General features: G+C 39.7%; 1 protein-coding gene across 1 annotated transcript; it reads right to left on the bottom strand.

Annotated features, from left to right (window-relative positions):
- Positions 1–679: 679 nt before the first annotated feature.
- On the bottom strand, positions 680–25,016 carry LOC139659243 (desmoglein-2.1-like). The gene is made up of 16 exons (XM_071537458.1): positions 24,838–25,016; positions 18,347–18,472; positions 16,441–16,599; positions 15,840–15,978; positions 12,442–12,605; positions 11,793–11,927; positions 11,051–11,236; positions 10,352–10,428; positions 10,103–10,282; positions 9,856–9,998; positions 8,251–8,472; positions 7,671–7,907; positions 5,288–5,418; positions 4,408–4,710; positions 3,338–3,987; positions 680–2,907 (listed from the first exon to the last, which is right to left on the bottom strand). The coding sequence occupies exons 1-16, from the start codon at positions 24,880–24,882 to the stop codon at positions 2,394–2,396; spliced, it is 3,411 nt and encodes a 1,136-aa protein (XP_071393559.1). The 5' UTR covers positions 24,883–25,016; the 3' UTR covers positions 680–2,393.
- Between the last annotated feature and the right edge of the window lie 2,024 nt (positions 25,017–27,040).

The raw sequence follows: 27,040 nt of genomic DNA on the forward strand, positions 1-27,040 counted from the left end.
CCAAATTAGACTGCTATATGATATATAACATGCTATATGATATGATATGCTATATGATACATATAAATACAGTATACAATATGCATGCACATTTTCAAAAAATGTGCATTCCTATTACAGTATTTTTTTTAGATCTTGGTTATTTATTTTCCATGAATTATCTGTTTTCAGAAGGAAGCACTTCAAAGTTGCTAATTATTAACAATCATCATTCAGCATAAAAATGCGGCAATTGCTTTAGTTGTTCTCGTTATTGCACATTGCAAGGTTATAGACAAATGGTGCTGTATGCTGAATATTCATTTTTACTTTATTCATTCCAGTCCTTTAAGGACATAAGTCATACTGTCTTTTGTTTGATCATTTTTCAGAAGGAATCACTTTAAAGTTACAGTATTGCAGTATTGTTTACAGTTTTCATTCAGCACATACTTTTATAGAGAAATAAATTGTGCAATGCACATACTTTTATTGAGAAATAAGTGTGCAATGGTGCTCTTTGTCTCTATTTAAGCTTTATTTAACCAGGAAGTCCCATTGTGATTAATAACCTCTTTTTCAAGGGAGTACCTGGCCAAGATCGGCAGCAGCACAGAAAAAGGCTTTTGTATACAGTATATTGTCTTGTATTCTTGTATCACGCAGACACACAAATGATTGATGACCAAAAGTATTATGTACAAAAAAAGCTTTATTGGAGTAGTGACATAAAAAAAAAACATACAAGGTTTTACAGGGTTTCAAGCTAAAGTTGACATCACTGCTAAGCACCACAACCAGGTTTCAGAGACCCAATGGGGAGACAACATTCAGCCCATTGATCTTTGGCAAATGGCAAACTATTTGTGGATCAATATCTGATTGACACAGCTTGAACAAGCCAGTTTCTGCACTACCTCAAGCTGCCAGGGGTAGTGAAACTTTCTTTAATATCTGTATTTATCCGTTAAAAAAAAAAAAAAATACCTGGCAGTCTTTTCAGTGTTTCAGTAGTCTAGTACACATAAACAAAAAAAAAAGTACATAAAAATCACTTATACAGTCAAGCTTGACATAAATGATTTCTAATAGATATCTCTGAAGCAAACCCAACATTATTATGCCAAAATGTATTTTAGCACATTATAGAATTATCTAATAAAATGATCTAATAATACATGTACATGTGTATGATAATAAATGAACCTGTGTTTCATAAGTGTGTTAAAATCATAACATAAATGTTGCTACCATTTGAGACATGACTGTGTATGCACAACACAAGGAAAAAAAGAACAAAAAAACATTGCTCTTTAGAAATCAGGTACAGCACATTGCACTTTTGTCTGTCTTCAAATACTGGAGTGTGTACAATTGATCAACCCATTGAGAACCATTCAATTTTAATTACAGTTGGAATTAAAGTGGACTAAAGTGGATTTAGTTTTGGAATGAACATCACATATGTTGCCATTTTGAGTAACGAATCTGATGAAATCAAAAAATTCTGAAAAAGTGAAATAATATGACACTAACCGGTAAATAACTAATAATAACAGGAAAGAATTAGCACATTGTTTTCAAGAGCAACAATTACATCATATAAAGACCTAACTGACCAAACAAAACAATAACCCAAGTTTAGATCAAGCAGGGTCACTAGAAACCACAGTGCAAGTTGTGTGTTTGACCCTCTGCTCTAACACAATGTATCTGGTGCTTTACATTTGTATGGCTTATTGGTTTATTCCTCTGATATAATAATAAGCCAAGTCAAGTTTATCTGTATAGCCCTTATCAAAAATTACAGTTTGTTTCAAAGGGCTTCATAACGCCCATATTATGAAAACAATAAATGAACACGAGATTGAGATTTAACTCAACTCCTGAAATCATAAACCATTATTACATACAAGCAAAGTAGCTACAACACCAAATGCAAGGTTATTATTATGTTTCTTTAAAAAGCAACAAAGTAGGTAATATTGTGGACTTTGCATCTGGAAAGAAGCTTAGATGAAGAAAAAAACTTACCAACAAGGAATAAAAAAATAAGTCAAACAAATGTGCACTAACACAAAGGTTGTATGGGTTAGGGTTGGTTGTCTAACCTAACCCTAAACCTAACCCTAACCCTAAATTAATAGGTTTAAAAACACTTACACACGCAGAAACTACATGAGGCTTCATTCCTAGTCAATATGCTGCAACAGGCCCTCTACCAATAAACTGAAACATGTACAGTTTTACAGCGTCTCTCATCAGAATAACTGAGATTGCCTTCAGAAGTTGGAACAACATAAAATATAACAACTTTCACACGTTACGATTGAAAGACACACCTGAACAAGTTATCTTCCCCGTTACTTTCTTTTTCTCAGGTGTTTCCTATTATCTATTGTTTTCCCAACACCTCATTCAGTGACTTTCTCGGTAGTCACCACTCTTTTCTCCTGCATCACGACCTTGCGGTGGCCAGGGACTGTGCTCATTGTGGTGGAAGACCCGTTCAAACCCACCATGTTGTTCTGAGAACCAGTGGAGCTGTAGAGGAATCGCTGGGAGCCAGAGAGACCACTCATCTGGAACAGACCTCCTGCCCCCTGGACCAGCTGCCCTCCACTTGCTGTTGGCCCCTCGACTACCAGCACACTCTGAGATCCTGAAATCCCCCCTCGCTGCAGAGTGCCTCCTTGCACGAGGCAGGTCTGGCTACCCTGCAGCATCTGCCTGGATCCCACCGGGACCTGGCCCTCCACCACCATCATGGCCTGAGAGCCCGACAGGTTGCCAGTGTGGATCAGGTTGGCACCGCCACCCGTCACATGCACTCCCTGCCCACCGACCCCACTTCTCTCCACAAACACCATTCCCTGCCCCTGGGCTGGTGCACTGGGCATCACAGTCTGCCCCTGTAACACAGAGGTTCTCAATTGTTTTTCAGCCAAGGACCCCTTACAAGATAGAGAATATACCGGGGACCCACTCATTCTGATTTGTGATTTTGGGCTATATAAATAAAAATTGACTTGACTTGACATGTATGTCCCTTGGAATAATCTGACGTAGCCTATTTTTTACACTTCTATAGTCTTAGTTATGTGAAAGAACAACACAAGAAAAATGTATTAGAAAGATATTAGATATGTATTAAAAATATTTGCACCATCTCAACATTGAATACCCATAAAACAATCAATCAATTAGCTGCAAGTAACACTGTTCCTAAACAAAATATTATGGAGAAAAGGAGAAAAGTGCTAATTTGAAGTGCAAACTTTTTTTTATATCATGATAATTTAAATGAATGAATCTGAAAACTTTTCAAGGACCCCACTTTGAGAACCACTGCTGTAACACCATACCATGGGCAGGCCCAGTCTGGGCACCGTTAACCATTATCATGCCCTGCAGGTTGGTTGCTGGTGTCTCAGCCAGCAGCATAGTGTTCTGAAGCTGTGGTTGAACTATGTAGTGCATAGGCTGAAGTACAGGGGTAGAGGTGTAGTAGACAGGTTGCTGCTGTAGTAGGAGTGTCTGGCCTTGGTTTGCCATCCCTTCCCTCACTGTGGTCATGCCTCCCCTCGCTGTCGTCATCCCTTCCCTCACTGTGCTCAAGCCTTCCGTCACGATGTGAGAATGGTTGGATGACTCCTTGACCACAGTCTGCTCCCTTTGAGGGACAGTGGCCTTGGGCTGGGGTGGTGGGAGCTGCTGTTGGGCAGACATTGTAGATCGTACTGAGGATACAGTGTTGATGGTGGGCCTGGGCAGGGACCTGGGAAGAGGACTGATCACTGTTTTGACCTCAGGTTGGATCTCCTTGCCCCTGCACACCTCAGCCAGGGTCTTGAACTTTGGCCCCAGGTCATCGAGGAACTGGAGGTCGTTGTCAGACTCCAGTTGGCTGGAGCAACCGACTGAGCCAGCAGAAGAACCCTGGCCCTCGTAGTCGTACACCAACAGACTGTCCTTCACTGCCTGGTTCTCCGCTGCACAGCTTGCCTTCTGCAGAGAAAAAACCAAAAGAAACCATGCAAATGTTACATCTTCAAACTTGAACATGGAAAGTAACTTGTTCGTTGATTAGGCACATTCCTTTTCTCTTGTACTCATACTGAGAACTGTGTTTAAAAGCAGCCATTGTGGTACTAATATCCCTCAAGGCAATTGGTACACTCCATTGCACCTGTCCAGCTGTATCAAGTTTTATCTAATTTGCTTTTTATTTCCCACATTCAAAAGATAATTGTAATCATAATGTGTTGGGGAGACAAATTATGATCATATTGAAACTATTCCTAAACACATCATGTCCTAGGAAGCTCCATGTTCCTTGTTCTACTTATAATATGAGTAAAATTTGGACTTCAGTTTGGGTTGAGGAAAAGAAATGCCTAATGGTGGAATGGTGATCTGATTCCTCACCTGAGTGTAGTATTGTCCCAAGTAGTAGTCTAGCAGGGCAATGCCATGATACATTCCTCCTGCCTCTCTGTTTTCAAACTCGGAGTAGAAGCCACTGCCCTGCACCTGGCTCATCCCCTGGCCCATCGCCCATGTTCCTTCCCTGTAGCCACCTGCATAACCATCTCGGTAAAATGTCCCATCCATGGAGTTGAAGGATTTCTGGAACTCCCCTGGCATCCCAGGAGCCATTAGTAAGTGGGTGTTACCCATTTGGACCATCTCCCCATCCACCTGTAATATCATGTTTAGCACTGGCACTTCCTGTGATAGGCCAGGAGTCAAAGTGTTAGAACAGAAAGTCAGCAGTGGTCTTACATACAATAGCATGCACTATATAGAGGGCTTTAAAGTTACAATTAAACTGTAGAGCATCTTGCTTCTGTAATGTGGTGTATTTCCTGTTGAAACATGATCGGGGTGATGACAATGGTGATTGGGGTGGGACATAAGGGAGCGATTATTTAAAAGTGTAAACCAATGGGGTATCTGTTAGGGAGAGTAACAGTTGTATAGAGGCGGCGGCATGGTGTTGTTCAAAAATCTGCGATGGTTTTATTAGTTTATATGTATGCCTCCTGATACACAGAGACGTCACCACTAAAGATTTCCTAAATAAAGTTTTTGCAATTTTGTGGCATAAATTGTCAATTAGGTGCATGGTATGATGAGAATGAGCTAAAAAGGTGAAAAGCCATTTTTTTAATTTCAGTATGACTTTAAGGTGACATAACACATTTTCTGGCAGCCATATGAGGTCTTCAGCTCTTGGACAACAGTGAACAACATATCAATATTCACAAGTTTATAACACTGACATCATTAACGATAATGGTCCTACCGTGTTCTCGCCCTGACCCTCAGTGTGGTAGGCCATGAGGTGTGATTTGGTGTCAAAGGGCATCTCAGTAAAGCCCCCTGGCAGACCCCTAGCTCCACCACAATTGCAGAAGAGCAGCAACAGAGGAATGACTGTGGACAAAACAAAAAGTTTCAGTGTAACTCAGTGTTCCCCAAAGTGTGATTCGGGGACCTCTAGTGGTCCTTGGCTGACTTCCATGTCATTCTGGTGACGTAGTTGCAATTCTATTGTATGTAAATAAAAATTCATTTGATCAGAAAACCATGTTATTTTTAATGAACATAAAAAAGCACAATATTTACATGAAATAACATATACTCAAAAAAACATAGCTGAAAACCTCAGTGCTGCAAGAATTTGTTTTTTTCCAGTTTGGGTAGAGAAGTGATTTCAAATATTTTCTACTTCACATATGTACAGTTGCATCTATCGACAAATGATGAGTTTAATATCTGCCAAGAATCTCACACCCCCAACACACACACACCCAGCCTAACACCTAGAGAACATGACCTAACACGCAGTGGCAGGCTAGTGAATGCTAATATTTTTCAGCGTGTCGGACAGACCAAACCCTAGTCCACCTTTGTTCATTTTCTCCCCAGTACTACAAACAGTTGAAGGGATTATGCTTGTGTGTAGTTTGTAATCGTCCCCAAACGTCTATAGACTGATTTGTCAAAATCCTACACATTGATTAGTTGGATGTTGAAAGGTACTGTAAAAAAGGCCATCACTTTGAGCAGACTTACCCTTTTTCCTGAGCAGGATAACCTTTCTCTCCCCCTAGTGTATGAACCTCGCTCCGCCGGACTATTGACGCACCCACTATCTGCCTCACACTGCCCCCTTCCGTTTAGTTTCCGTAGTGACTCTCAAGAGTGGAAAACGTCGGTCCCGACTCACGGGCTCCTAGAACTCTTTCCAGTGCTGGATTAAGTTTATGACCGGTACATTGTGTGTGTGCATCTAAAAGTAAGTCCGAACACTGAGTGGGAAGGACTGTGAAAATAGATTTAGGATATAAGTGGTGGACGTGATAGCAATAGTATTTACAGTCTCATAACACGTGGCAGGCTAGCGTGTTTGTTTCGTTCATGTACATTGTTATGGAGTTATATTGGTTTTACTACTGTTGTGTATATGGCTTAACATATTACAGTTCTTGGTCAGGATAAGTATTTATGTGTAGAGCTACCTACTGCTAAGTTTTGAAGGCTGACGTAATGCTTATAGGCTATCACTATTAGCATTGATAGGCTACGGTAACCACGGAACCTTCTCCAATGCGCGTAGTCGCACATGTGCAGTTAAATATAGACCTTGTGGCCCTGATTCTTGTCAGGATTGTAATTAGGTGAAACTGCAGTTTTTTCCTTTCACCAATAGATGGCAGTAGGCTCATTTGCAATTCTTAATTTCCCCTGAAGGGAGACTGAATATATGTTGAGTTGAGTCATGGTATTTCGGCTATTATCTAATAAGTAAAATGTTAACTATGAATGACATTGCTACTGCCATATCCACTACTGGCCACTTTGTGTTTTACTTTATGTAAACAGGCAGTTTGAGAGTTATAAGTAATTGTAACAAACATTCAATTCTGTTTTGTTTATATTGTCTTTCAGAACCACACACCCCATGTATGTACCAGTTTGAAATCAGTAAGAGAAATGAGCGTGTGTTGATCGTGTGGGAGTGAATAAAGAACACTGAGAAACAGATTGGCATCCGGTTAAGTTCTTATCGGACACCCTGCAGCGGACCTGGGTCTATACAACAACCAGTTAGAGTAATCAGTACGAGTGCAGCCTTTCTGGGCCCACCGTTTTTACAGGTACAGTGCTCCTGCAGACAGATCTACATCTCTGTTGTTAAGAAACTCCTTCATTACTTCCGCCAAGGAGGTTATGTTTTCGGTGCCGTTTGTTTGTTTGTCTGTTAGCAGGATTACGGAAAACTATTGGCTCGATTGTCGTGAAACTTCGTGGAAGGGTGTAGCATGGGCCAAGGAAGAACCCATTAAATTCTGGAGCGGATCCGGATCCGACTCACGAACAAGCAATAATAGCATGAATCTTGGCGGAGGTCTGCGCTCTCCGAGTGCCCTTCTAGTTTATTTGATATTTGGAAAGATATGTACACTGTTTATTGCCTATTTTGGTCTAAGTCTTGGATAGACTCAGTTTGCTCAGATCTCTGTCTTGACTTGGTCTCGACCCGCTTTGGCCCTAATCTTGACCCAAACTTGACTGGACATGGTTTTGGAGTTGACTTGGACTCATGAGTTCCTAAAGCAAGGCTTTAGTCAAATATTTGACCATGTGGGCCTTCATCAGGATGAATGTCCCATCATACTCACGCAGTAGCATCAGCAGGCCCAGGAAGATCAGTCCGATGGCTGCAGCTCCTAACTCGGCTCCTGTCCTACTGCTAGCGCCTCGCACTCCGCAAACCTTCCCTTCCTCACAGGTACAAACTTCCACCTTGACATGCTGCACATCTGGACAGGCTAATCCCTGCTGGTCCTTCACCTCCAGCGCCACCTCATAGGAACCAGGCCACATGGACTCCTGGGCCCTCAAGATGGCCGAGGTGTCTGTTGGCAACAACACAATCACATGGTATTCAGCTGGAAGTGGCTGAGTGTAGTACTCTAATACGCAGTGCTCTATAGTTATTTTTCCTGAGGTCCTTGGTCAGGTTCCTATTGAAGTTTCCAAAGTCTAGAGGGCTTTGGACCTGCTTGGGCTTAAGGCTGCTAAATCTGTCATCTTTTATCACTTCGTTTAACTCACTTTTATAGACTTGCTTGTATGTATTTTTTTTATTAATTGCCTTTTTTTTGCCTTGCTCAAATTTTCTTTCATACTTTCATTACCTTTAGTTTTTTTTAATCCCTTTCTAAAGTACTCTTAGTATTAGATTAGTACTCTCCTCACCATTAAGATGCTCCACAACCCATTTGCCCTTGGTGCCCTCTGGGACGATGTAGAAGCTGAAGGGAGCTGAATTGGGGAATGCATCTTCATCCTCAGCGCTCACAGTGACAGTGTCAACAGTAGTACACATAGTCTGGACGTTACTGGTCAGGGTGGGGCAGTGGTCATTAAAGTCTTCCACCTCGATGGCTATGGTGCCGGTGGCTGTTTTAAAGGGTATGTCTGTAAAGGGAAATATAGAAAAGAGGACATGTCAGCATTTCCCTTTGCACTGAAGCCAACAATCTACCAGTGACACATGGATAATTTTGGTCTCTATGTTTTAACAGCTAAGTTGGTCAATGAGACAATCTACCATTATTCCTTTAAACTATGCTGCTCTCTGCTGCTAACAGTTGGTACTCATCAGGGCATGAAACAAATGTTACTAACGACTGGTCTTGTGCTGGTCTTAAAATGAGGTGTGGTCAGGCGCATTGTTGGCGCATTGCTATTGTGAGGCAGTGGAAAGCGATTGCGCCATTGACCAACAAAAACGTGGTCTAAAGTCAATGGCGCAGTATTTTCCTGCTATTTAAAGGGTGCATTATTCAGATGCGTCTCTCTCTCTCTCTCTCTCAAACACACACACACAACGTTACCATGCAAAATAGTAAAGGCCTTTTCAGAATTCTAAAAAACGAGTATTGTACCAAAATACAACATACCCACAAATTACACCACTATGACGGGCTACAGAGCGTTAGTAGACAGATGTGAAGTCTCTCCCTCTCCTTCTCCTCCTTTCTTCCACTGACTAACTCCATCAAAACTCCATGTAAAGTACGCCTACGCCTCCGTTTCCCCATATATATTGTATTTTAGAAATTCAGAATTTCTAAAATACAAATTCAGAATTTCTAAAATACAATATATATTGTATTCCCCGTATATATTGTATTTTAGAAATTCAGAATTTCTAAAATACAATATACAGTATATGGGAAAACGTAGGCGTAGCCATTACTTCAATATATTAAATATACACAGATGCTGATTTCGTTGCAATGTTTTTTTGAATGAAGTTTTGAAGTAGGCTGTCATGTTTTTCCCTACAGGCTACATTAGGTTACTGATGTGGTCTGCTGGTCTTTGCTTGGCTACAGAAGCCTGTAGTCCAGACAAAAGCTGAGGGATCCTCCATTTAAATAGCAATGGGCCAAGGTGCAAGCGCACCTGGCTTTTCCTTTTAAAGGGAATGGGAGATGGGAGTACAACCCCTTTGCACCCTGCGCCTTACTTTGCACCCAGATTGTGTGCTTTTTAACTAGCAAAAGTGGACATGGACACGCCCTAAATGCGCTTTAGACCATGCGCTACAGATCCTTTAAATAGGGCCCAACCTGCCAAAGTGTATGGTAGAATGGGTAGACTTCTCGGCCAAAGCCAAAATGTACCAGCGTTTGGCTGATGGCAAGTGATAAAATCAAGCATTCAACTTTTTGTCTGATGAGACATTCCTTTTACTTTCGTAAGCCATTTACTTTATTTGGAACCACTCTGTTCTAATAAGAGTATTCTGAAATGTATCAGGTATGGAGCAGAGCACATAGTGGAAGATTTTACATTCTGTCATGCAGAGCACTTTAGCAAAATATGTCCCATTGACGAGGTATGGAGACTCTCTGTCAGGCACCTCGTTGAGCTTAATCTCAGCCGTCTTTGGGTCGATGGTCAGCCAGTTGCCAGGATCTGAGCCTTTGGCATACCTACAGCAAAAATAAACTGTCAATTGTTTAATGTATTGTAAATTAAACCTACAGTGAGTATTATCCTCTGTAAAGGGATTTTATGTGTATGTGCATGCACTGACCTGACATTCTTAGCTGGTTTCAAGGTATCTCCATCCAGTGCTGGGTAGCTACCAATAACCTCATTAATGTTGACGGTCTGGCCTCCCTCTGAGATGGGAATTGCTTTGACCTTGGGGTCGAAACGTGGCTTGTTCACCACATTGATTTTGATTGGATAGATTTTATAGTTGGTGGTCCCACTTGATGTTCCAGTTGGTAGAATCCGAATTGCAAGACGACACCATACTTCTCCTAGTCCAATAATTGACCCAGGATTATATGGTTCAACTTTGTTCCTCACAGCCAGTCCTAGTTCGAGATCCTTCACATCCTTGTAATCCACAGCCTGGGGAATGGCACACAAAAAGAAGAAAAAAATACAAAAAAACTCTTACATACTCTTACATATTTGGTATACAAACACAAAATATTTCTGATCGCTTGTGTGTCGCCATTTGTGTGTTTGTCAATGACAAACAGTGAAATGAGCATGAACTCTTAAATGCAGATTACATTTTGTGGATACAAATTATGTGAACATTACGTTCCTCCACCACAAATTAGATTATGTGACAAGAACACAAATTGAACACACCATTTTCACATGTTTGTCACATGAAAAGGTTAGCTAATGATTAAGTTCAGGCAAGTTAACAATTTTGGTTAAGGTTAGGTGTAACGTTAGGCAACTAAAACTTTGGTTAATGTTTGGCAACTAAAACCAATTGGTTTATGGTTAGGGTAAGATTTTGGTCATGGTTAAGTACCAAAAACGTTTTGGCATAAGTTGGGAACTTAACCATTACTTCCTATATGCTACTCTCACATAATCCTTTCATGGTGGAGAAACATATTTCTTTCACTTAGTGTGCATGGAGCATATTAATTGCATTTTAAGACATTTTTTTAAGATATAGATTTTTTTATTAGAATTCTCAATAATTCTCAGGTTGCTAATTCAGCAGCACCTTGTCAAGCATTAGGATGCCTTCGTTGGTCTTGGGGTCTGTCTTGATGCTGAAGTAGCCAGCCTCGTTGCCTTTGACGATATCAAACACAGCTTCCCAGTTTTCTGTGTCCTTCATGTCCAGGTCCTCTGCTCTGATCCTCATCACCTCCACACCCTCCGTGTTCTCCTGAATACTGCCCGCATACTGCAGGTAAAACATGTAATGAGCTAACTATAATAGGGTCCTTATGCAGTACTAAACGGAAATCACAACCTGACTACAAAACTATGCAAGAGTTGCAAAACCCTGATGAAACTATACAGGCCAATATGCCTGGGTGTGTTTTTAAAATCTTATCCCCCTCTCCTTTTTACCTTTCAAACCAGCACGTGCCTGGACTTGGATTTGTTTATGCCACAAGAACACATTTGTGGTTTGTGGTTCTTTTTTCCTATGCTGTACTTCTCCCATATTTCATGCAGAAACATAGTCTAAGCTAACTAGTACACCCAAGACATACTAGTACCAATGTTTTAGTGTCTAAATGCTGTTTGAGGCCATTCACCCCTCACAAAAACAGTTTTATTTCTTTGTTTATATGTGATATATACATTAGATTAACATATGTCACATAATGTTTTTTTCCTCCAAAGGAAACAGCATTTAAACCATGCAACTCTAAACCTCTACAGGGAATCCATTTCTATATGCATCCATATATAATATGTTGTTATATCAGTGTTATATCAAACATAACTACCTCATCTTTCTCCAGAGTGGGGAGGTTGTCGTTCACATCTCGGATGGAAATGGTAACAGTGCCGGTTCCAGTGTTTCCCTCTGGTTTGCCGTTCAGGTCCTGACCTTTCACCGTCAGAATATATGTGTCATGGAGCTGAAATAGAAAACAGCAGTTTTCAGTGTTTCCCCCTAGAATTTTAGTCTCATCATAGTGGAAAGGCATCTGAAGCAGCCCATGGGACACAAAACATCTACACAAATACTGCTACTACTACTACTAATACTACTACTAATAAAACATATTCATGCATGCTTTTTTGGAATTCCATCAATTTGTCACATTAGAATCAATTCAGGTTAAGGGCTTCCCATAGACAACCAGAGGTGGACAACACTGGCTATGTTTACATGCATGGAGTAAGCTGGTTATTGGTCATACTGACTGGAATGCTCAATTTTGAGATACTACAAATTTATAGCTACTGTAGTTTCATAAATTATACCAAAATACAACCAAAAATGATTAATATTAATAATATTTTTCCTATTCACCTATGGTGCCTCACCTTAAGAACATATTTTTTTGTGCTTAGAAACACAGCCACTAACTGGCTGATAGCTGTTTTTTAATAAATGTCCAACATTGGCCCGGTATTCATAGTCCATACCTCTCTGTCCAGTGTGGGCTGCTTGACACGGATCTCTCCATCCCTGGTGATCCTGAACATGTGTTCTCCTGGTGGTTGCTGGTCCACGATGGTATAGGCGATCCGAGAGTTCTCATTCCATGGCTCATCTAAATCGGACGCTGTGACTTTCAGAACGAAGGTATCTATGAAAACAGCAACAAGTGAAGAAGTCATCAACCTTGATAATGTACTCTTCTTAACTATGATGAACAATAATAATAACTTTATTTATATAGCACCTATCAAAACATAGTTACAAGTGCTTCACTCAAGACTAAATATACAGGGAGTACAGTACAGAAAGAACACAGTAAAATAGAAACAGCATATAAATTGATTTGGGGACAGTAAGAAATGCCCTACCCAAGGACCTCAGGCTGCGGTTTGGCTCATAAGGGGTTAAAAGATCAGACATATCGCTAGGGGGTGGTCTACGTAGTGTCTTGAATGTTATGAATAAAATCTTAAAACCAATTTGGTATCTAGTAGGCAGCCAATGCCAGTGGAGGGAAGCTAAAATGGGCATGGTCCCAACCCTTGGTATTGGTTAAAAGCCTTTATGCAACATTTTAGGTGCAGACGGGAGAGGGATTTAGAGCGAGATGAGATGTGTAGGCATGGATAACCTTCAATAAGCCAGCAACAGATGAAAACGACCTCATTTTTGCAATGCTCTTCAACTGAAAGAAGCAGGACCGATCTATCCAGCACATTATATCTGGCAGGCACTCTTAAAATCTATGTTCCCAGGGTCCTATGTTCCCCAGTTCTACATGTGTGCTCTCCCAGGGTCCTATTATCCCAGGGTCCTAAGTTTAAGCCAAACCATAACCCTAACCCTAACTAGCCATATTAAGCGAATATAGAGCTGGGGAACATCTTTTTTAGGTTCCCACTATGTGCTATATAGAGCTGGGGAACATACCACCCTGGGAACATAGCACCCTTTGTCATGTTCCCATTATGTGGCATATAAATATGGGGAACATAGGACCCTTGGAACATAGGACCCTGGGAACATAGGAATGACTCCCTTAAAGCCTCTACGTGCAGAATTTGAATCTGATTATATCATCCTCCAATTAATTTTGATACCATAAAAGTTTGCCAGTAGAAAAATTAGGCCAACGCAGAGAAAATTGGTTTAGTCTGTGCTGCTTTCAGTCTGTTCATTCTCTGTGTCACAGGGTACGATTCATTCTGGTGCCTGTTATGTAATGTAAGTGTAGTTTGTAGTAACATACAAGTGCCACAAGATGGCAGTATGCCACAAGATGGCTCTGCCGGCGGAAGTCTCTGGAGCGTGCCGTTGTTGATTACGGTAATTATCGATGATGCACTGCAGTAACAAAAAACGGCTACCTAACGACCCAAACAGAAGCAGATCAGAAAACAAGGAGGCTTCGTACTAAAATATGAGCAAATATACTTATCAAAAAGAGGGAATTAGAAATAAAGGCCAGTCTCTAATATAACCCTGTTTCCAATAAAGGCCTGGTACCCTCTGCAGCTGAGGTAAATAAAGGCCCGGGTCAATATTAGAGGAAATACGGTATTTATGTAGTCAGCTACCTGTACAGTATGTAACCTAACCTAGCAAATTGGCTTCACTTGTCAGTACATAACCGGCTGCCGACAGAGAGTGGGGTACAGAAGGGAAAGATCTATAATAGTGACTTACAGTGAACAGACCATGGAGTTCCTACTGTCCAGTGTGTGTGGGGTGTAACTGCGATGTTTAGTCCACATTTGCCGTCAGGTTCATGTGTCCTGCCTTCTGTCAGCTTGATCGGCCGTAATCGCCACATTTAATACAACTCCATACTCCGATTATGTTACTTGATTTGTGTTTAGTGTAGTTTGTTAGTGTAGCATTTTCCATTAGTTGCAGCTCATAGCCTCAGAATAGTAAAATGTTGGATAGGCTATGTTCACAACGACAGTGATCCCCCAAATATCTGTTAACCCGAATTCTCACGATAGCAAACTACTTCATAGTACAATGCTGTCATATAGGAATAATATAGAAACTAATGTTTGAGCTACAGTTATCTGCAGCAATACTTTACATTATACAATGTAATGTAAGTATGTAACGCAATACTGTTTACATACTCCAGCTGAATGGAGCGGGGTATCGCAAATACCGCTGAGACGTTGAAAACATGTTTGCGACAGTGTCTCTTTTTGGCACTATCCTACCCCTGGAGTCGCCAAAATCAACACTTTTCAAATCGTACACATAGGGGCTCACGCATAGTGGTCACCACAGTGGACAGCTATTCAAAAGCCATTTTCTTGTATATGCATGTTTTTTTTTTAATGGTTTAGATGCATAACAGCCACTGCAGTGGACACTACTGCAACCTAGTGGCCAGTAGTTGTAAGTGCAACTAAAAACCCTCACACCCAAGATGGCCGACGGAAGTTCAGACACGCCGAATATTTCAGAAATATCTTCCCAATTCTTCTAAGTAAATACTTATTTCATCATTTATAAAGAATTTTTCCTACATTAATACACATTAGTAAGTAATTCATAAACACAGTTATAAATGTTTTATTCTTGATTAATAAGCTAATCTATAATGTGTTTAATGATTGTATTTTCATGCTTTATAAATGATAGATTCACCATTTCTAAATTAAGTATTATATCAATTACAAACCAGTTATTTAGGAGTTGTTAATGGTTCATAAGATCATTTAGAAAGTGTAAATTAATGATTGACAAACTTTATAGATGTACATTTATCCATATAATGATTTAGACATGCACTAATGGTTAGTGAGTGTGTTAATAGATGTTTTATAAACACTTATTAATACTGCAATTCATGATTAATTCAGGTAGTTAGAAAGCATTTACTAGTTGTTAGTTAAGTATTTTGTGTGACCTCATCTAAAGTGAGGACTATCTATGCCTTACAAAGCATTTACAAATGAGATTGAAAGGCTGGCAATACCTGAAGGACCATTCCAGCAGTACCTCAAGACTCACAAAGTGGTCATTGGGTGCTTTTTTTGTGATATTTTTGTTTACATTTGGGCATTTTTTTCCCCTTTATTGGATATTTCAGAATAGAGAGAAACAAAGATTGCAGAAGAGAGAGAGAGGGGGAAGATATGCAAGAAAGGTCCCAGGCCGGCTTTTACCCAAGATAGCCAACTGAGATACCAGTAAGTCCCACAATACTTTTTTCCTCCTGCTCAAACACAAAGCACAACTGTGTGTGTTAGTAAAAGAGAGACAGAGCTCAAAGAGCACATTGGGTGTTATATCATTCTTGTCGCTATGAAACACAAAGTTTGACAATAGCTTGACAATAGCTTGCAAACTATCTAGCTAACCTGAAGTAGACAGCAAACACACCAACCTGGAGGGCTGAGTTCATCCACCGCCCCGGGCTCGATGATACCAAACACTGGAGGGTTGTCATTCTGATCTATCACCCGGATCCGTAAGTCGATTTTATCCGCAAGAGAACTATTCCTGAATGTCGCAACACCCAACAGCTGAAACACCAGAAGATACAGCATTGATATTCATCATCATCCCCGTCAGTCATCACCATCATCGCTGTCAGTCATCACCATCATCGCTGTCAGTCATCATCACCAACATCATCTTCATCCTGATCACTTTGCTTTTTCACAACAATTTTCACTTCTCTTTTCATTACCCAACTATTATTTCTATTATTTAACTATTATTTCATGATCTGTCATCTGTCAGCAAGTGCAGATTTTTTTTTAGAAAATGTGTGGTTTCCTAAAAATATATAGTATATATATAGATAGAGTACATTTTATATGCACCAGAAGCCTGTGGCAGTAATGAATTGGCAGGAAATAGCTGCCAAATATCTCAATAATAAAAAACAGATGGAGTTATTCACCCCTATCTAGAAAAAAATGACATAGGATCCCACAAGAATAGAATAGAATCAAATAGAATCTGTGATATATCACACTCACATGGTACCGATGGATGGTCTCGCGGTCTAGAATACCAGTCACACGAACCAGGCCAGTGTCAGGGTTGACTACAAACAGGTGGAAGGGAAACTTGTCTGCACCAATGCCACTCAGGGAGTATTTCACATTTCCATCTCCTTCATCAAAATCTGACCGGATCTGAAACACAGAGGAGAAGACCTGATGATTTTGGCTGAAAAACAATCACCCATTATTCATTTTCATCGCACCTGAAAACAGTTACATGTATGGTGGTGGAAGTGGATGAGTGAATGGGATTTTTTCAGTCTATTCACGGAATAGATTGGAGTACGGAAGAGAATTAGGGACACATGAAAAAATGTATTTGATTCTGAGTTTAAAGTCAGATTTCTGAGATTTCTGAGAAAAAAGTCAGAATTCTGAGGCTAAAGTCTGAACTCAGAATTATTACTTTTTTCTCAGAATCTCTGAATTCCGACTTTGAACTCAGAATTCTGACTCTATTCCCAGAAAAAATTTGACTTTTTTCAAAGAATTATGACTTTTTTTTTTCTCACAATTATGACTTATTTCTCACAATTATGACTAATCTCGGAATCTCAGAATTCTGACTTTAATCTCAGAATTCTGACTTTAAACTCAGTACTCAAATACATTTTTCATATGTGGCCCTAATCCTCTTCTGTAGAGAAGTGAGTGCAAGCTGATGGGGCTAAAAACCACCAGATTGAAGTTTTAGTCAAACGTTTCTCTGGGACGGAGCTGCTCTGGAGGCAGAAATACTTCTTATTGTCATTCATTCATGATCATGGAAGGGCAGCAGGCCAGGCTAACTAGTAAGCTAGATAACAGTGTGGCTGGATTGCATTTTTCCCCAAAGCAAAAGAGCTGCACTTTAATAGAATTCTTAACGGCATCTACCTCCACTATGAATTTTTAGTTAAAAAAAAAAAAAGGATAAGGAGGAAGATGAACTGAGGAAGGTGAAGTTATTCCAGACAGGACGTTTGATTAGTAAAATGGTCTTTGAACATATTTTCTACCAGAAATAAAGTGTGAGTGTGTTGACTGTGTATCGGAACAATAGGAGAGGACAGAAGAAAGGCAAGTGCGTGCATCAGAGCACATTCCCAAACAGGACAGAGCTCATTATATATATTTAGCAAACATTTAGCAAATGTTATTCAAACTGTTTATTTTATATAATTTTATACTATAGAACACTGTAAGGTAGGCTACAGGAAATGTGAGGTAAGTCGCAAGTCGTACATTGCGGCGCCCCTGAAGAGCAAGGTGTAAAAAAAAAAAAACATAAAATGTGGTCAGTGTTGGTCAAAACCAAAAAAAAGAAAAGTTTATCTCATACGTGTCTCGTACAACTTTTTTTTTTTTTTTTAAAACGTTGCCCTTCACAGCTTCCGTAAATGTATGTTGAGCTCATTGTGAAGATATTGTTTGGTTTGTCTATAGTGCAATTGTGAATTACTTGTGTTTAAATAACAATAATAAAAAAAAATGCATTTAGTTGCATTCAGTTAGTAGTAAGAATGCTAGGCTTCATGATATTAGCTTCCTCCTCTCTTGACTCTCTTGAAAAACTGTAGTTCTTTGGCTCCGCCCACTGAGGTTTAACTCAACCAGTTACATTATTTCTGCCTCCAGAGCAGCTCTCCCTCAAATAAATGTTTGTTAAAAACTATACTGGAGTAGTGTTTGACTTTTCTCAGATTTATTTATTTATTTTTTACTTTTTAAGTCACTGACTTCCACAAGTATTAGTAACACAAAGTATATATATGTATACTACCGATTTCTGCTTCCAGCATATCTCCAGTACTAAAACAGTATGCAAGTGCTGTTTCAATGGACTCAAGTCTGAATGTTGAATCTGCAGTGATGTTACAGTCAAAGACCAATGACTCACCCTCGCAATGGACGTCTTCTTGGTGTAGTCTACGTTTTCTTCCAGTGGCACTGGAGGGATGAGCCATTCCCTTCTATGTCTTACCAGACCATCCCAGGAATTAGCCTCCACCACAGCAGCAACAACCTGGGGACATAATACAATAGATATCATTACTTTACAATGAACCGTTCATTTTGTGGTTAATCTATCTGCGTAGAGTCCATATGTAAAATCAAATAAGGCCGCATATCAGTTAAAGAAATATTCTACTTAGTTTTAACCCTTGTGATATTTCATATTCTGTATGCTCCCCTTGTCCTCGGGTCAAAAATGACGCACTCTCACTGTTCCTAATATAAAGCCTCTTCATTTAATTTTTAACCGAAAATCTTTTTACATGAAGAAACAACCTGTCATTAGCAACAACTTCAGGAATAACTTTTTTCCCTACCTCACAGTCCAGGTATTCTGTATTTATTACGGTTTTACTGTAAAATATACATACATACATGATAAGTGAACTAGTACTGAAGCACCTTTATAACATTATGACCCCATTAGTCTGTAATTGATTTAATAACTGTCAGGTCAAAAATGACCCGAAGACAATGTTTGTACCCTGATGGTGTACAGCTTTTATAAAAATATAAAAAAGGTAAATGTTTCACTTTTTCTAATTGTAAGATCACTCGAGGAGAAGTCATCACATTTCATGCAGAAAAAAATTAATTTAGGCAGTTTTCACTGCCGTTAAACTCAGAAACGGGTCATTTTTGACCCGAGGACAACACAAAGGTTAACATGGGGGTTATTTAGCACTTGACCGCCATGAAAATCAGAATATAAACTAATCAACAAGACAAGTTTATAGTGTTGGGACTTTTTCTACCAGCAGATGTCGCCAGTGTGTGGTGTTTCGAGCGTTTTGAAACAGCGAATCATTTTCCGAAGCAATTGGTTCAGAATATAAACTAATCACCAAGATTGGATACAGCTGGACGAGTTTGTAGCTTTGGGATTTTTACTTCCCATTTATTCAAATGAGGCCATGAAAATAGACTGAAAACTACGTTTAACATGTTGGTGAACAGATTCAACAACAGATCCTGCTTTTAAGACATGTAACGGAGATGTTCCGTTACCATAGGATACCGTAATTATTGCACAGCATATTTGCACATACATGATACAGTGATTACACAGGTCGATTTATTTTATGTCATAGCATTCGTAAAAGTTGCTTCATATATTGCACCACAGTAGTACGCTTCTGTCATAAAAATTCAGTATGAAGTTGTGAAACGTTTTGGAAATGAATTGCAAAATATGTGTGGGGAACCCTGTATAGGTGCTTGTTTTGACAATAAAATTGCATTTGCACTTGAGTAATATTTGTGTTACCCCTTTACTTTCACTTTGGGTCCCAAGGTATGAGCATTTAGGAAAAATGGGTCACCTGAAAAAAGTTTGAAAACCACTGCAATAAAGCAATCTTGGGTCCTTTGTCATTTTGCATTTCTATCCTTGCTTTACACGAAAAGTAGATCCGGTCTCCTAAACAGCAACTATATTTCCTGAATGGTATCCCTCCACTATGTTCTGTCTATCAATAAAAATACTATTTAGCGAAATGACGGTCTAAAAAGTTAAGTCCAAATGTTAATTGAAAATCACAGTAGCAGCATTTGTTGTTGAATCTGTTCACAAATGTGTTAAAAGTGTTCAGTCTATTTTCGTGGCCTCATTCAAATGAATGGGAAGTAAAAATCAGAATGCTACAAACTCGTCCAGCTGCATCTGATCTTGGTGAATAGTTTATATTCTGGTTTCCAAGACACCGGTGACCCCTGTTTCCATCGAGGGGGTCAGTGTGGACACTGTGGAGGACTACAAGTACCTGGGAGTGTACATTGACAATAAACTGAACTGGGCTAAGAACACTGAAGCTCTCTACAAGAAGGGCCAGAGCCGTCTCTACTTTCTGAGGAGGCTGAGGTCCTTCAACATCTGCCGGACAATGCTGAGGATGTTTTATGAGTCTGTGGTGGCCAGTGCTCTCCTGTTTGCTGTGGTGTGCTGGGGCAGCAGGTTGAGGGCAGCAGACGCCAACAGACTCAACAAACTGATCCGCAAGGCCAGTGACGTTGTGGGGGTGGAGCTGGACTCTCTGGTGGCAGTGTCACAGAGGAGGATGCTGTCCAAGTTACATGGCATCTTGGACAATGTCTCCCACCCGCTCCATGACTTGCTGGTCAAGCACAGGAGCACATTCAGTGCAAGACTCATTCCACCAAGATGCACCACAGAGCGCCACAGGAACTCATTCCTGCCTGTGGCCATCAAACTTTTCAACTCCTCCCTCAGAGTGTCAGACACTCTGAGTCAGTAGACTGGCTCTTGAACTTATTTCATCCTGTCAGCAGTTATAACCCATAACTTATAACTTATATCTAACTGTGCAATACCAATTTTTTTTGTGCAATAATTCAACTGCAATAATTCAACTGTGCAATACTTATTAATTATTTAATTATTTACACTGGTGTATGTATATATTGGAGTATGATGCATATTGTACAGAATTCTTATTTCTCTTATTTCTATATTATTATTATTATTTTTATTCTCATTGTTATATATTGTAGTATAATGCACATATTTTACATATTTCTTACTTTCGTATTTCTATTTTTCTTATAATTTCTTATAATTTCTCTACGCTTGTATATATTCACTTCTACAATGTGAGCAGCTGCAATGTAACCCAATTTCCCCTCGGGGATCAATAAAGTATTTCTGATTCTGATCTGATTCATGGTGGTCAAGTGCCAAATAACCCCCATGTTAAAAATAAGTGGAATATTGCTTTAAGGCTTTATTATGGGATGGGATGCGATTGTGGCAGGGAAGAGGTATACAGTGGTGCATCCTGGGAGGCACCTTAGAAAACAACCAGGGTTTACCTTCCCTTTTAAACTCTTTCTTGCACAACCTTCCTAAGTGCTTTTTCCAAAGTGCTTCAACCAAAAAAAAATCATGAATTGTCTGATATATATTGTACTTTTTCTCATTTATATTCATATTAAAGGTTCTCAGTGTGTGTCATCCTTATCTAGGGCTTATGAAACATAGTGAGGAGATGCATCATGGCCCCAAGGTTCATCAAAATCTAACCAGTGGTGTCTGAGATATAGACAAACAAGCCTTCCCGCAGCGACCCGGGTTCGAATCTGACCCGTGGTCCTTTGCTGCATGTCCTCCCCTCGCTCTCTCTCCCATACCTTCCTGTCTTTCTCTCACTATATCTCTCAAATAAAGCATAAAAAATGCCAAAAATAAATAAAAAAAAAAAAACAAGTAAATGTTGTAGCGCCTGGCTTAGTGGCTTTCTACAAGTATTTTACAAACTTCAAAGTCACTCCACACAACTCAACAGTGATTTTGGTAGCAGCCTCCGCAGGAGGGTTTGATAGTGGTTTAGACAGACTGAGACGTCACAGGTTTAATCCCTGCAACAGCCAAAGTGTGTCAATTAACAGCCAAGCAAGACACTGACCATTAATTGTAAGTGACTCTGGATATGAGTGTCAGCTAAAGGCCTAAAAAATGTAAATGTGTTTCATGATAACAAGGACTAGATAGAATCTTCTTCTAAACTCTCAGATTCCCTCCGCAGCCTTTGTCACTCTTTCCCCACGGCCGACGTTGTTGTTGTTCTGAGTTTTTGTCACCGCCATTTCCACTTTCCCTAACGGTTACGGACGCCTCTTTAATCTTCTTGCTGCCGTAGAGTATAGGGATGGAACGATATATGAATATATCATGATACAAAAATGTGACAATATGTATCGTGGGGTAGAAAAATATTAAAGCTCCATTTTATACTGCTGTAGTAATCACAAATGAGACGGCTTGCCCATCACAATTTCACAAGCTCTCCATCCAAATTCTATTATTTGCACTTCGTAATGACATTTTTAAATTGTTGTTTACGTTGTCATTCCTAGAAAGATTTGTGGCTCAGACATAAACAGAATTCTGCCCAGCGAGTGTGACCCACCCTACCGCTCCTAGGAGACTTCACTAAGCCGGCAGTTGCATGGGCATGTCCTGTCAGGATAACAGATGAGTCATGATGGCCTGGGAAAGGAGTGTCCTCACATCTTTCACCGAGGAAAAACTGAAACTGATTCACCTTGATTTGCCAGGTGCATCGCATGTATGAGAAACTGGCTGGGCATAAAGTCTTTTTTAGTACAGTCTGTTTGTAGTATGTATGAATGTATACATCATATTCTATTCTTTGTCACATAGAGTGCGCAGTTGCTTGATTTCTACTGTGAAATGATCTCTTCCCTTTGGCATATTTCTCATTTGTTTGCAGAAACAACAACATAAGATTCAACTTTCTTGTGAAAAGGAAGACAGCGAAGCCCTCACCAGTGTTACCATGGAGTTATTATGGTCAACATGAATAAGACTGTATGTAGGTGAGGGTAAATATTTATAAACGGTTTTATCTGCAGAATAGAGTTTACCACTGTGCAAAAGTCTTAGGCACCCTAGATTTTTTATATACATTTCTTAGAAGTCTTAGATGTTTATTTGTTTTCTGCATTAGTGTGTCAGTAGACTGCTGTTTATTGTACATTTTTGATATTCAGAAACTTTTCATTTCATTAGTTTTGAAAGCATCTTTGCTTTATGGATTTCTTTGACATATGCCTAAGACTTTTGCACAGTACTGTACATCTTAAATTTGACATACTATAACATAAATTCAGTACTTTCAAACTGATGTAGGTCATAGGAGAATGGGATAATAACTTAAAAGCATAAATAATAATACTTTTTTCAAAACATTTATTTTTTGTTAATAATGGTGGTTGTGATGTATTGATATAGAGGTCATAGTTTACCCTCCTTTTATTTGCCACTATATCACTGGTGATATATATTTTCTGTGCATATATGTAGATAATTAACCCCTTTCTGCAAATATTATTCATTTTTTGCTAATATTGGTGTGATGCCTAATGATGATCACTGATAGAGGCCTACTTTTATTGGCTACCACTGAGAATAACTTCATTAGAGACTTTATTAGATCAGATTAGGGACCATTAACACTATTTTAAAGAGAGTATTATGATTTGTAGCCTAATAGATGTTTAGAACTCAAACCTCCATGAAACCATAATATGCAGCGAGGATTACACAGAACAATTTCTAAGACAGACAAAGAGAGCAACTCCAGTGTAATTTAAATCCTGTGGTGCTGAACTCAGTTAAGATCTGGACCCAATTTAGAAAACATTTTGGTTTCACACAGACAATTGGTTTCTCTCCGTTAACATTCAATCATCTCTTTCCACCTTCACAATTAGACTTGGCATTTAAGGCCTGGCATGGATGTGGATTGGTCTTCTTCATTGATTTATTTGATGATAATTTGTTCAGATCATTCAGTTCTCTGTGTCAAGACCATAAGATTCCAAATAGTCACTATTTTCAATACTTTCAGACTCGCAGCTTCGCCTCCAAATATTTTTCGTCCTACCCCAATCCCCCCCAGAAAGACCCGACACACCACATTCTTAATCTTAATCCATACAACAAGGGATTAATTTCCAAAGTGTACGATGTGATACAGAATATATATTCCCCTACATGGGACAACACAAAGGCTGCTTGGGAATCAGACATAGAAGAGGAAATCTCAGATGAATTGTGGGACTCCATTATCTCACAGATTCACTCTTCATCTTTCTGTGTAAGACTCAATCTGATACAATTTAAAATATTTCATCGCCTGCATTTTTCCAATGATAAATTGTCCAAAATGTATCCGTCTGTCCACCCAGAATGTCCTAGGTGCCATCATACCCCGGTTTCTCTAGGGCATATGTTCTGGTCCTGCCAAACTCTAAGCAGCTTCTGGTCCTCAATCTTTGAATGTTTTTCATCTCTATGCAATACAACACTGAATCCTAACCCCCTTACTGCCATTTTTGGGATAGTCCAGTCAGAGGGGGGCCTCCTTGGTCACCATAGAAATGCAATTGCATTTGCCTCTCTGCTGCCCCGTCGACTTATATTGTTTAATTGGAAGGCAAAAAAGCCGCCATCCTTTATGCAGTGGATTCAGGAGGTGATGTCAATGTTGAAATTAGAGAAGGTCAGATATACTGTACACGGATCACGCCAAAAGTGTGATGAAACCTGGTCTCCTTTTATTAGTTATTTTGAATCTCTATCCTTTGACTGAACAATATGTAGTTGTCATATATGTAAACTGGTTAATTTACACATCAAAAATGTAAATGTTTTTTTTTTTGTCTCCTTGGTTGTTTGTGTGACCCTGGATGGGGGGATGTGGGTGGGGGTGATAAGTCAGTAAGTACATGTAACCATATTCCAACCTGAATATACTTGTAAATAAAGTTGTAAAAAAATAAAAATAAAAATAAGAGCGCAACTCCAACTGTATAGCTGTATAGGCTACTCACCGCGAACAGCGCCAACACCAAAACGGGCAAAGAAATCCGATTCATGACCGGTGGATTGTTCCGGTGTCCGGTAAAAGTGAAACAAATAGTCCCGATCCTGACGGAGTTTGAGCTGATGGGAGCGGAGGAGGTCTAATATGTAACGTGATGGCTCCCTCACCACATACACACCCTCACTGCAGGGCAGGTAGGAGGACGGATGGTGTGTGTGTGTGTGTGTGTGTGTGTGTGAGAGAGAGAGAGAGACAGAGAGAGAGAACATTTGTTTTTAAATAAACACGTTGAAACACGTTTCAAGAAAGATTAAAAATGAAAGTTGAATGGAGTTGAATCATTTCAGTTTGAAGGAAATTAGTCCTTACCATGTGTCATTATTTATTTAGCCTAAGCATTCACAAACAACTGATTATTGGCTGTCACTTGTCTCTGACAGATGCATGGAAATGTGTCTGAAATGTGTGGATATGGCCTCTACCCCTTTCAGCTCTAATTTATCTCTAATGTACAATAGTTAAAATATCTTGCCTCAGCTACACAACTATTGCCCCGATTTTAGCCAGGATTCAAAATCGGGCCGAGTCTGTGCTGGTCTGCACTAGTCTGCAGATTTTGGGTCAATCAGAGTGGACAGTTGGCACAGAAAATCGAAAAGTGTATGAGGGGTACAGACTCTAATCTCTTGCCCCCCGACGTATGTTTGATTTTTACAAGTGGTACTCCTCAGTTACATAAAGTTAGTGGACCTCCTCAATAGGCAGTGAAAAACTATGAACCTATGCCATAACAAGCCAATAAAGGAGCAATAAACTAGTTCATTCTTCATATAATGCATTTATAGATTTCAACCTTACATTTTGTAAGCTGCCATAAACTTTTTTCGGCTTTCATCCTTTCTAAGGTAGGCTACCGGTATTTTGATATGTCTCTCTCTCTCTCTCTCTCAGTGCATGAGGTTGGCCTAGATGCGCTGTCTCTCGGAGTGAGATCAAATGAATGATTCGTAATTGATATGTTATTCGAGAGCCTAATTTTTACACAAGTAATATTCATACTGGTTTAAATAAACAATTTGATAGTATTTCCCATCTTTGCAGAGCAAGGAATTTAAAGGCCTGTCCCATATAGACGCCTGTCCAAAATATAGGCCGATGGAGTTCAGTGTTTTGAAGCAAATACCAGCCCGGCTATTAACTGAAGTTTTATGGTAAGTCAGTTTTTCCAGAGGTAAGAAGGTTGCCACATAGCCACAGCCACATACTTGTAGCAGGTCCTTGTGGAGTAGACATAACAATAGTATACATTTTTTAGAGAGATAAACAAGAATAGTTAACAAGCAGTCGGTGTCTGTCAAAGATCATAACTGGGTCATAACTAATATACAGGCTTGAACTCATAGCAAATTGTTTTCCTATATTATCTTGAATGGTTGAGTGAAAATCTGTCCAATAACTTTGGATCTTGTAGGGAACATTTTCTGGAGGGAAACAGGGATGAGAAAACAAACACAGATCCTGTGCAGACCCATGGTGTGCCCTCTAGAGGCCATCTGATGAAGCGCAGGCTGCGTGCAAACTGTCCCTGAGTGAGCGAGTGAGTGAGTGAGTGAATGAATGAGTGAATGAATCATCATTAGATCATACTATTCTTCACCTCTTATTATTGTTGATTATTATTATAAGATATCCTGCACCTGTGCTGTACTGTATTGCTTTGGCAACGTAGGTTTCCTTCCTGTCATGCAAATAAAGCATAGTTGAATTGAATTGAATTAAATTTAAGTGAGTGAGTGAGTGAGTGAGTGAGTGAGTGAGTGAGTGACTGACTGACTGACTGACTGACTGACTGACTGACTGACAGAGTGGCCTGAATTTGCCTGGGGCAGAAAGTGGCAGACTCAATTATTATTGACGACACAAAACCCTGGCTGCCGGATGTCTGGTTTTGGACCGGAAAGTCAGGTTTTAGAATTATTATTAATTACATGTCTGGTTGGTGGTAACCAACATCGCCTACACAATTCTCAACTGCCACTTCATAGCTTTCAGTGCCAAAATGAGCTTGCAACTTGGTCTCTCTAAAAAAAAAGCTGCAGCTCATCCAGAGTGCTGCTGCCAGGGCTCAGACCAGGACTAAGAACATGGACCACATCAGTCCAGTGCTGAGATCACTGCATTGGCTTCCTGTGTGCCAAAGAATTGAGTTT

This window comes from Centroberyx affinis, unplaced genomic scaffold, assembly GCF_046629955.1.
Source record: "Centroberyx affinis isolate AG114_WGS23_722 - 3 ecotype Tasmania unplaced genomic scaffold, CSIRO-AGI_Caff_v1 ptg003050l_1, whole genome shotgun sequence".
Lineage (NCBI taxonomy): Eukaryota > Metazoa > Chordata > Actinopteri > Beryciformes > Berycidae > Centroberyx > Centroberyx affinis.

Bases quoted from the DNA above. Each gene is read 5' to 3' on its own strand.
- LOC139659243 (XM_071537458.1), bottom strand. From the start codon at position 24,882: ATGAATCGGATTTCTTTGCCCGTTTTGGTGTTGGCGCTGTTCGCG. The intron at 16,600-18,346 runs GTGAGTCATTGG...TCTGTGTTTCAG, and splicing joins AGAAGACGTCCATTGCGAGG to ATCCGGTCAGATTTTGATGA. The intron at 10,283-10,351 runs GTCAATTATTGG...TGGAACATCAAG, and splicing joins GTTGAACCATATAATCCTGG to TGGGACCACCAACTATAAAA.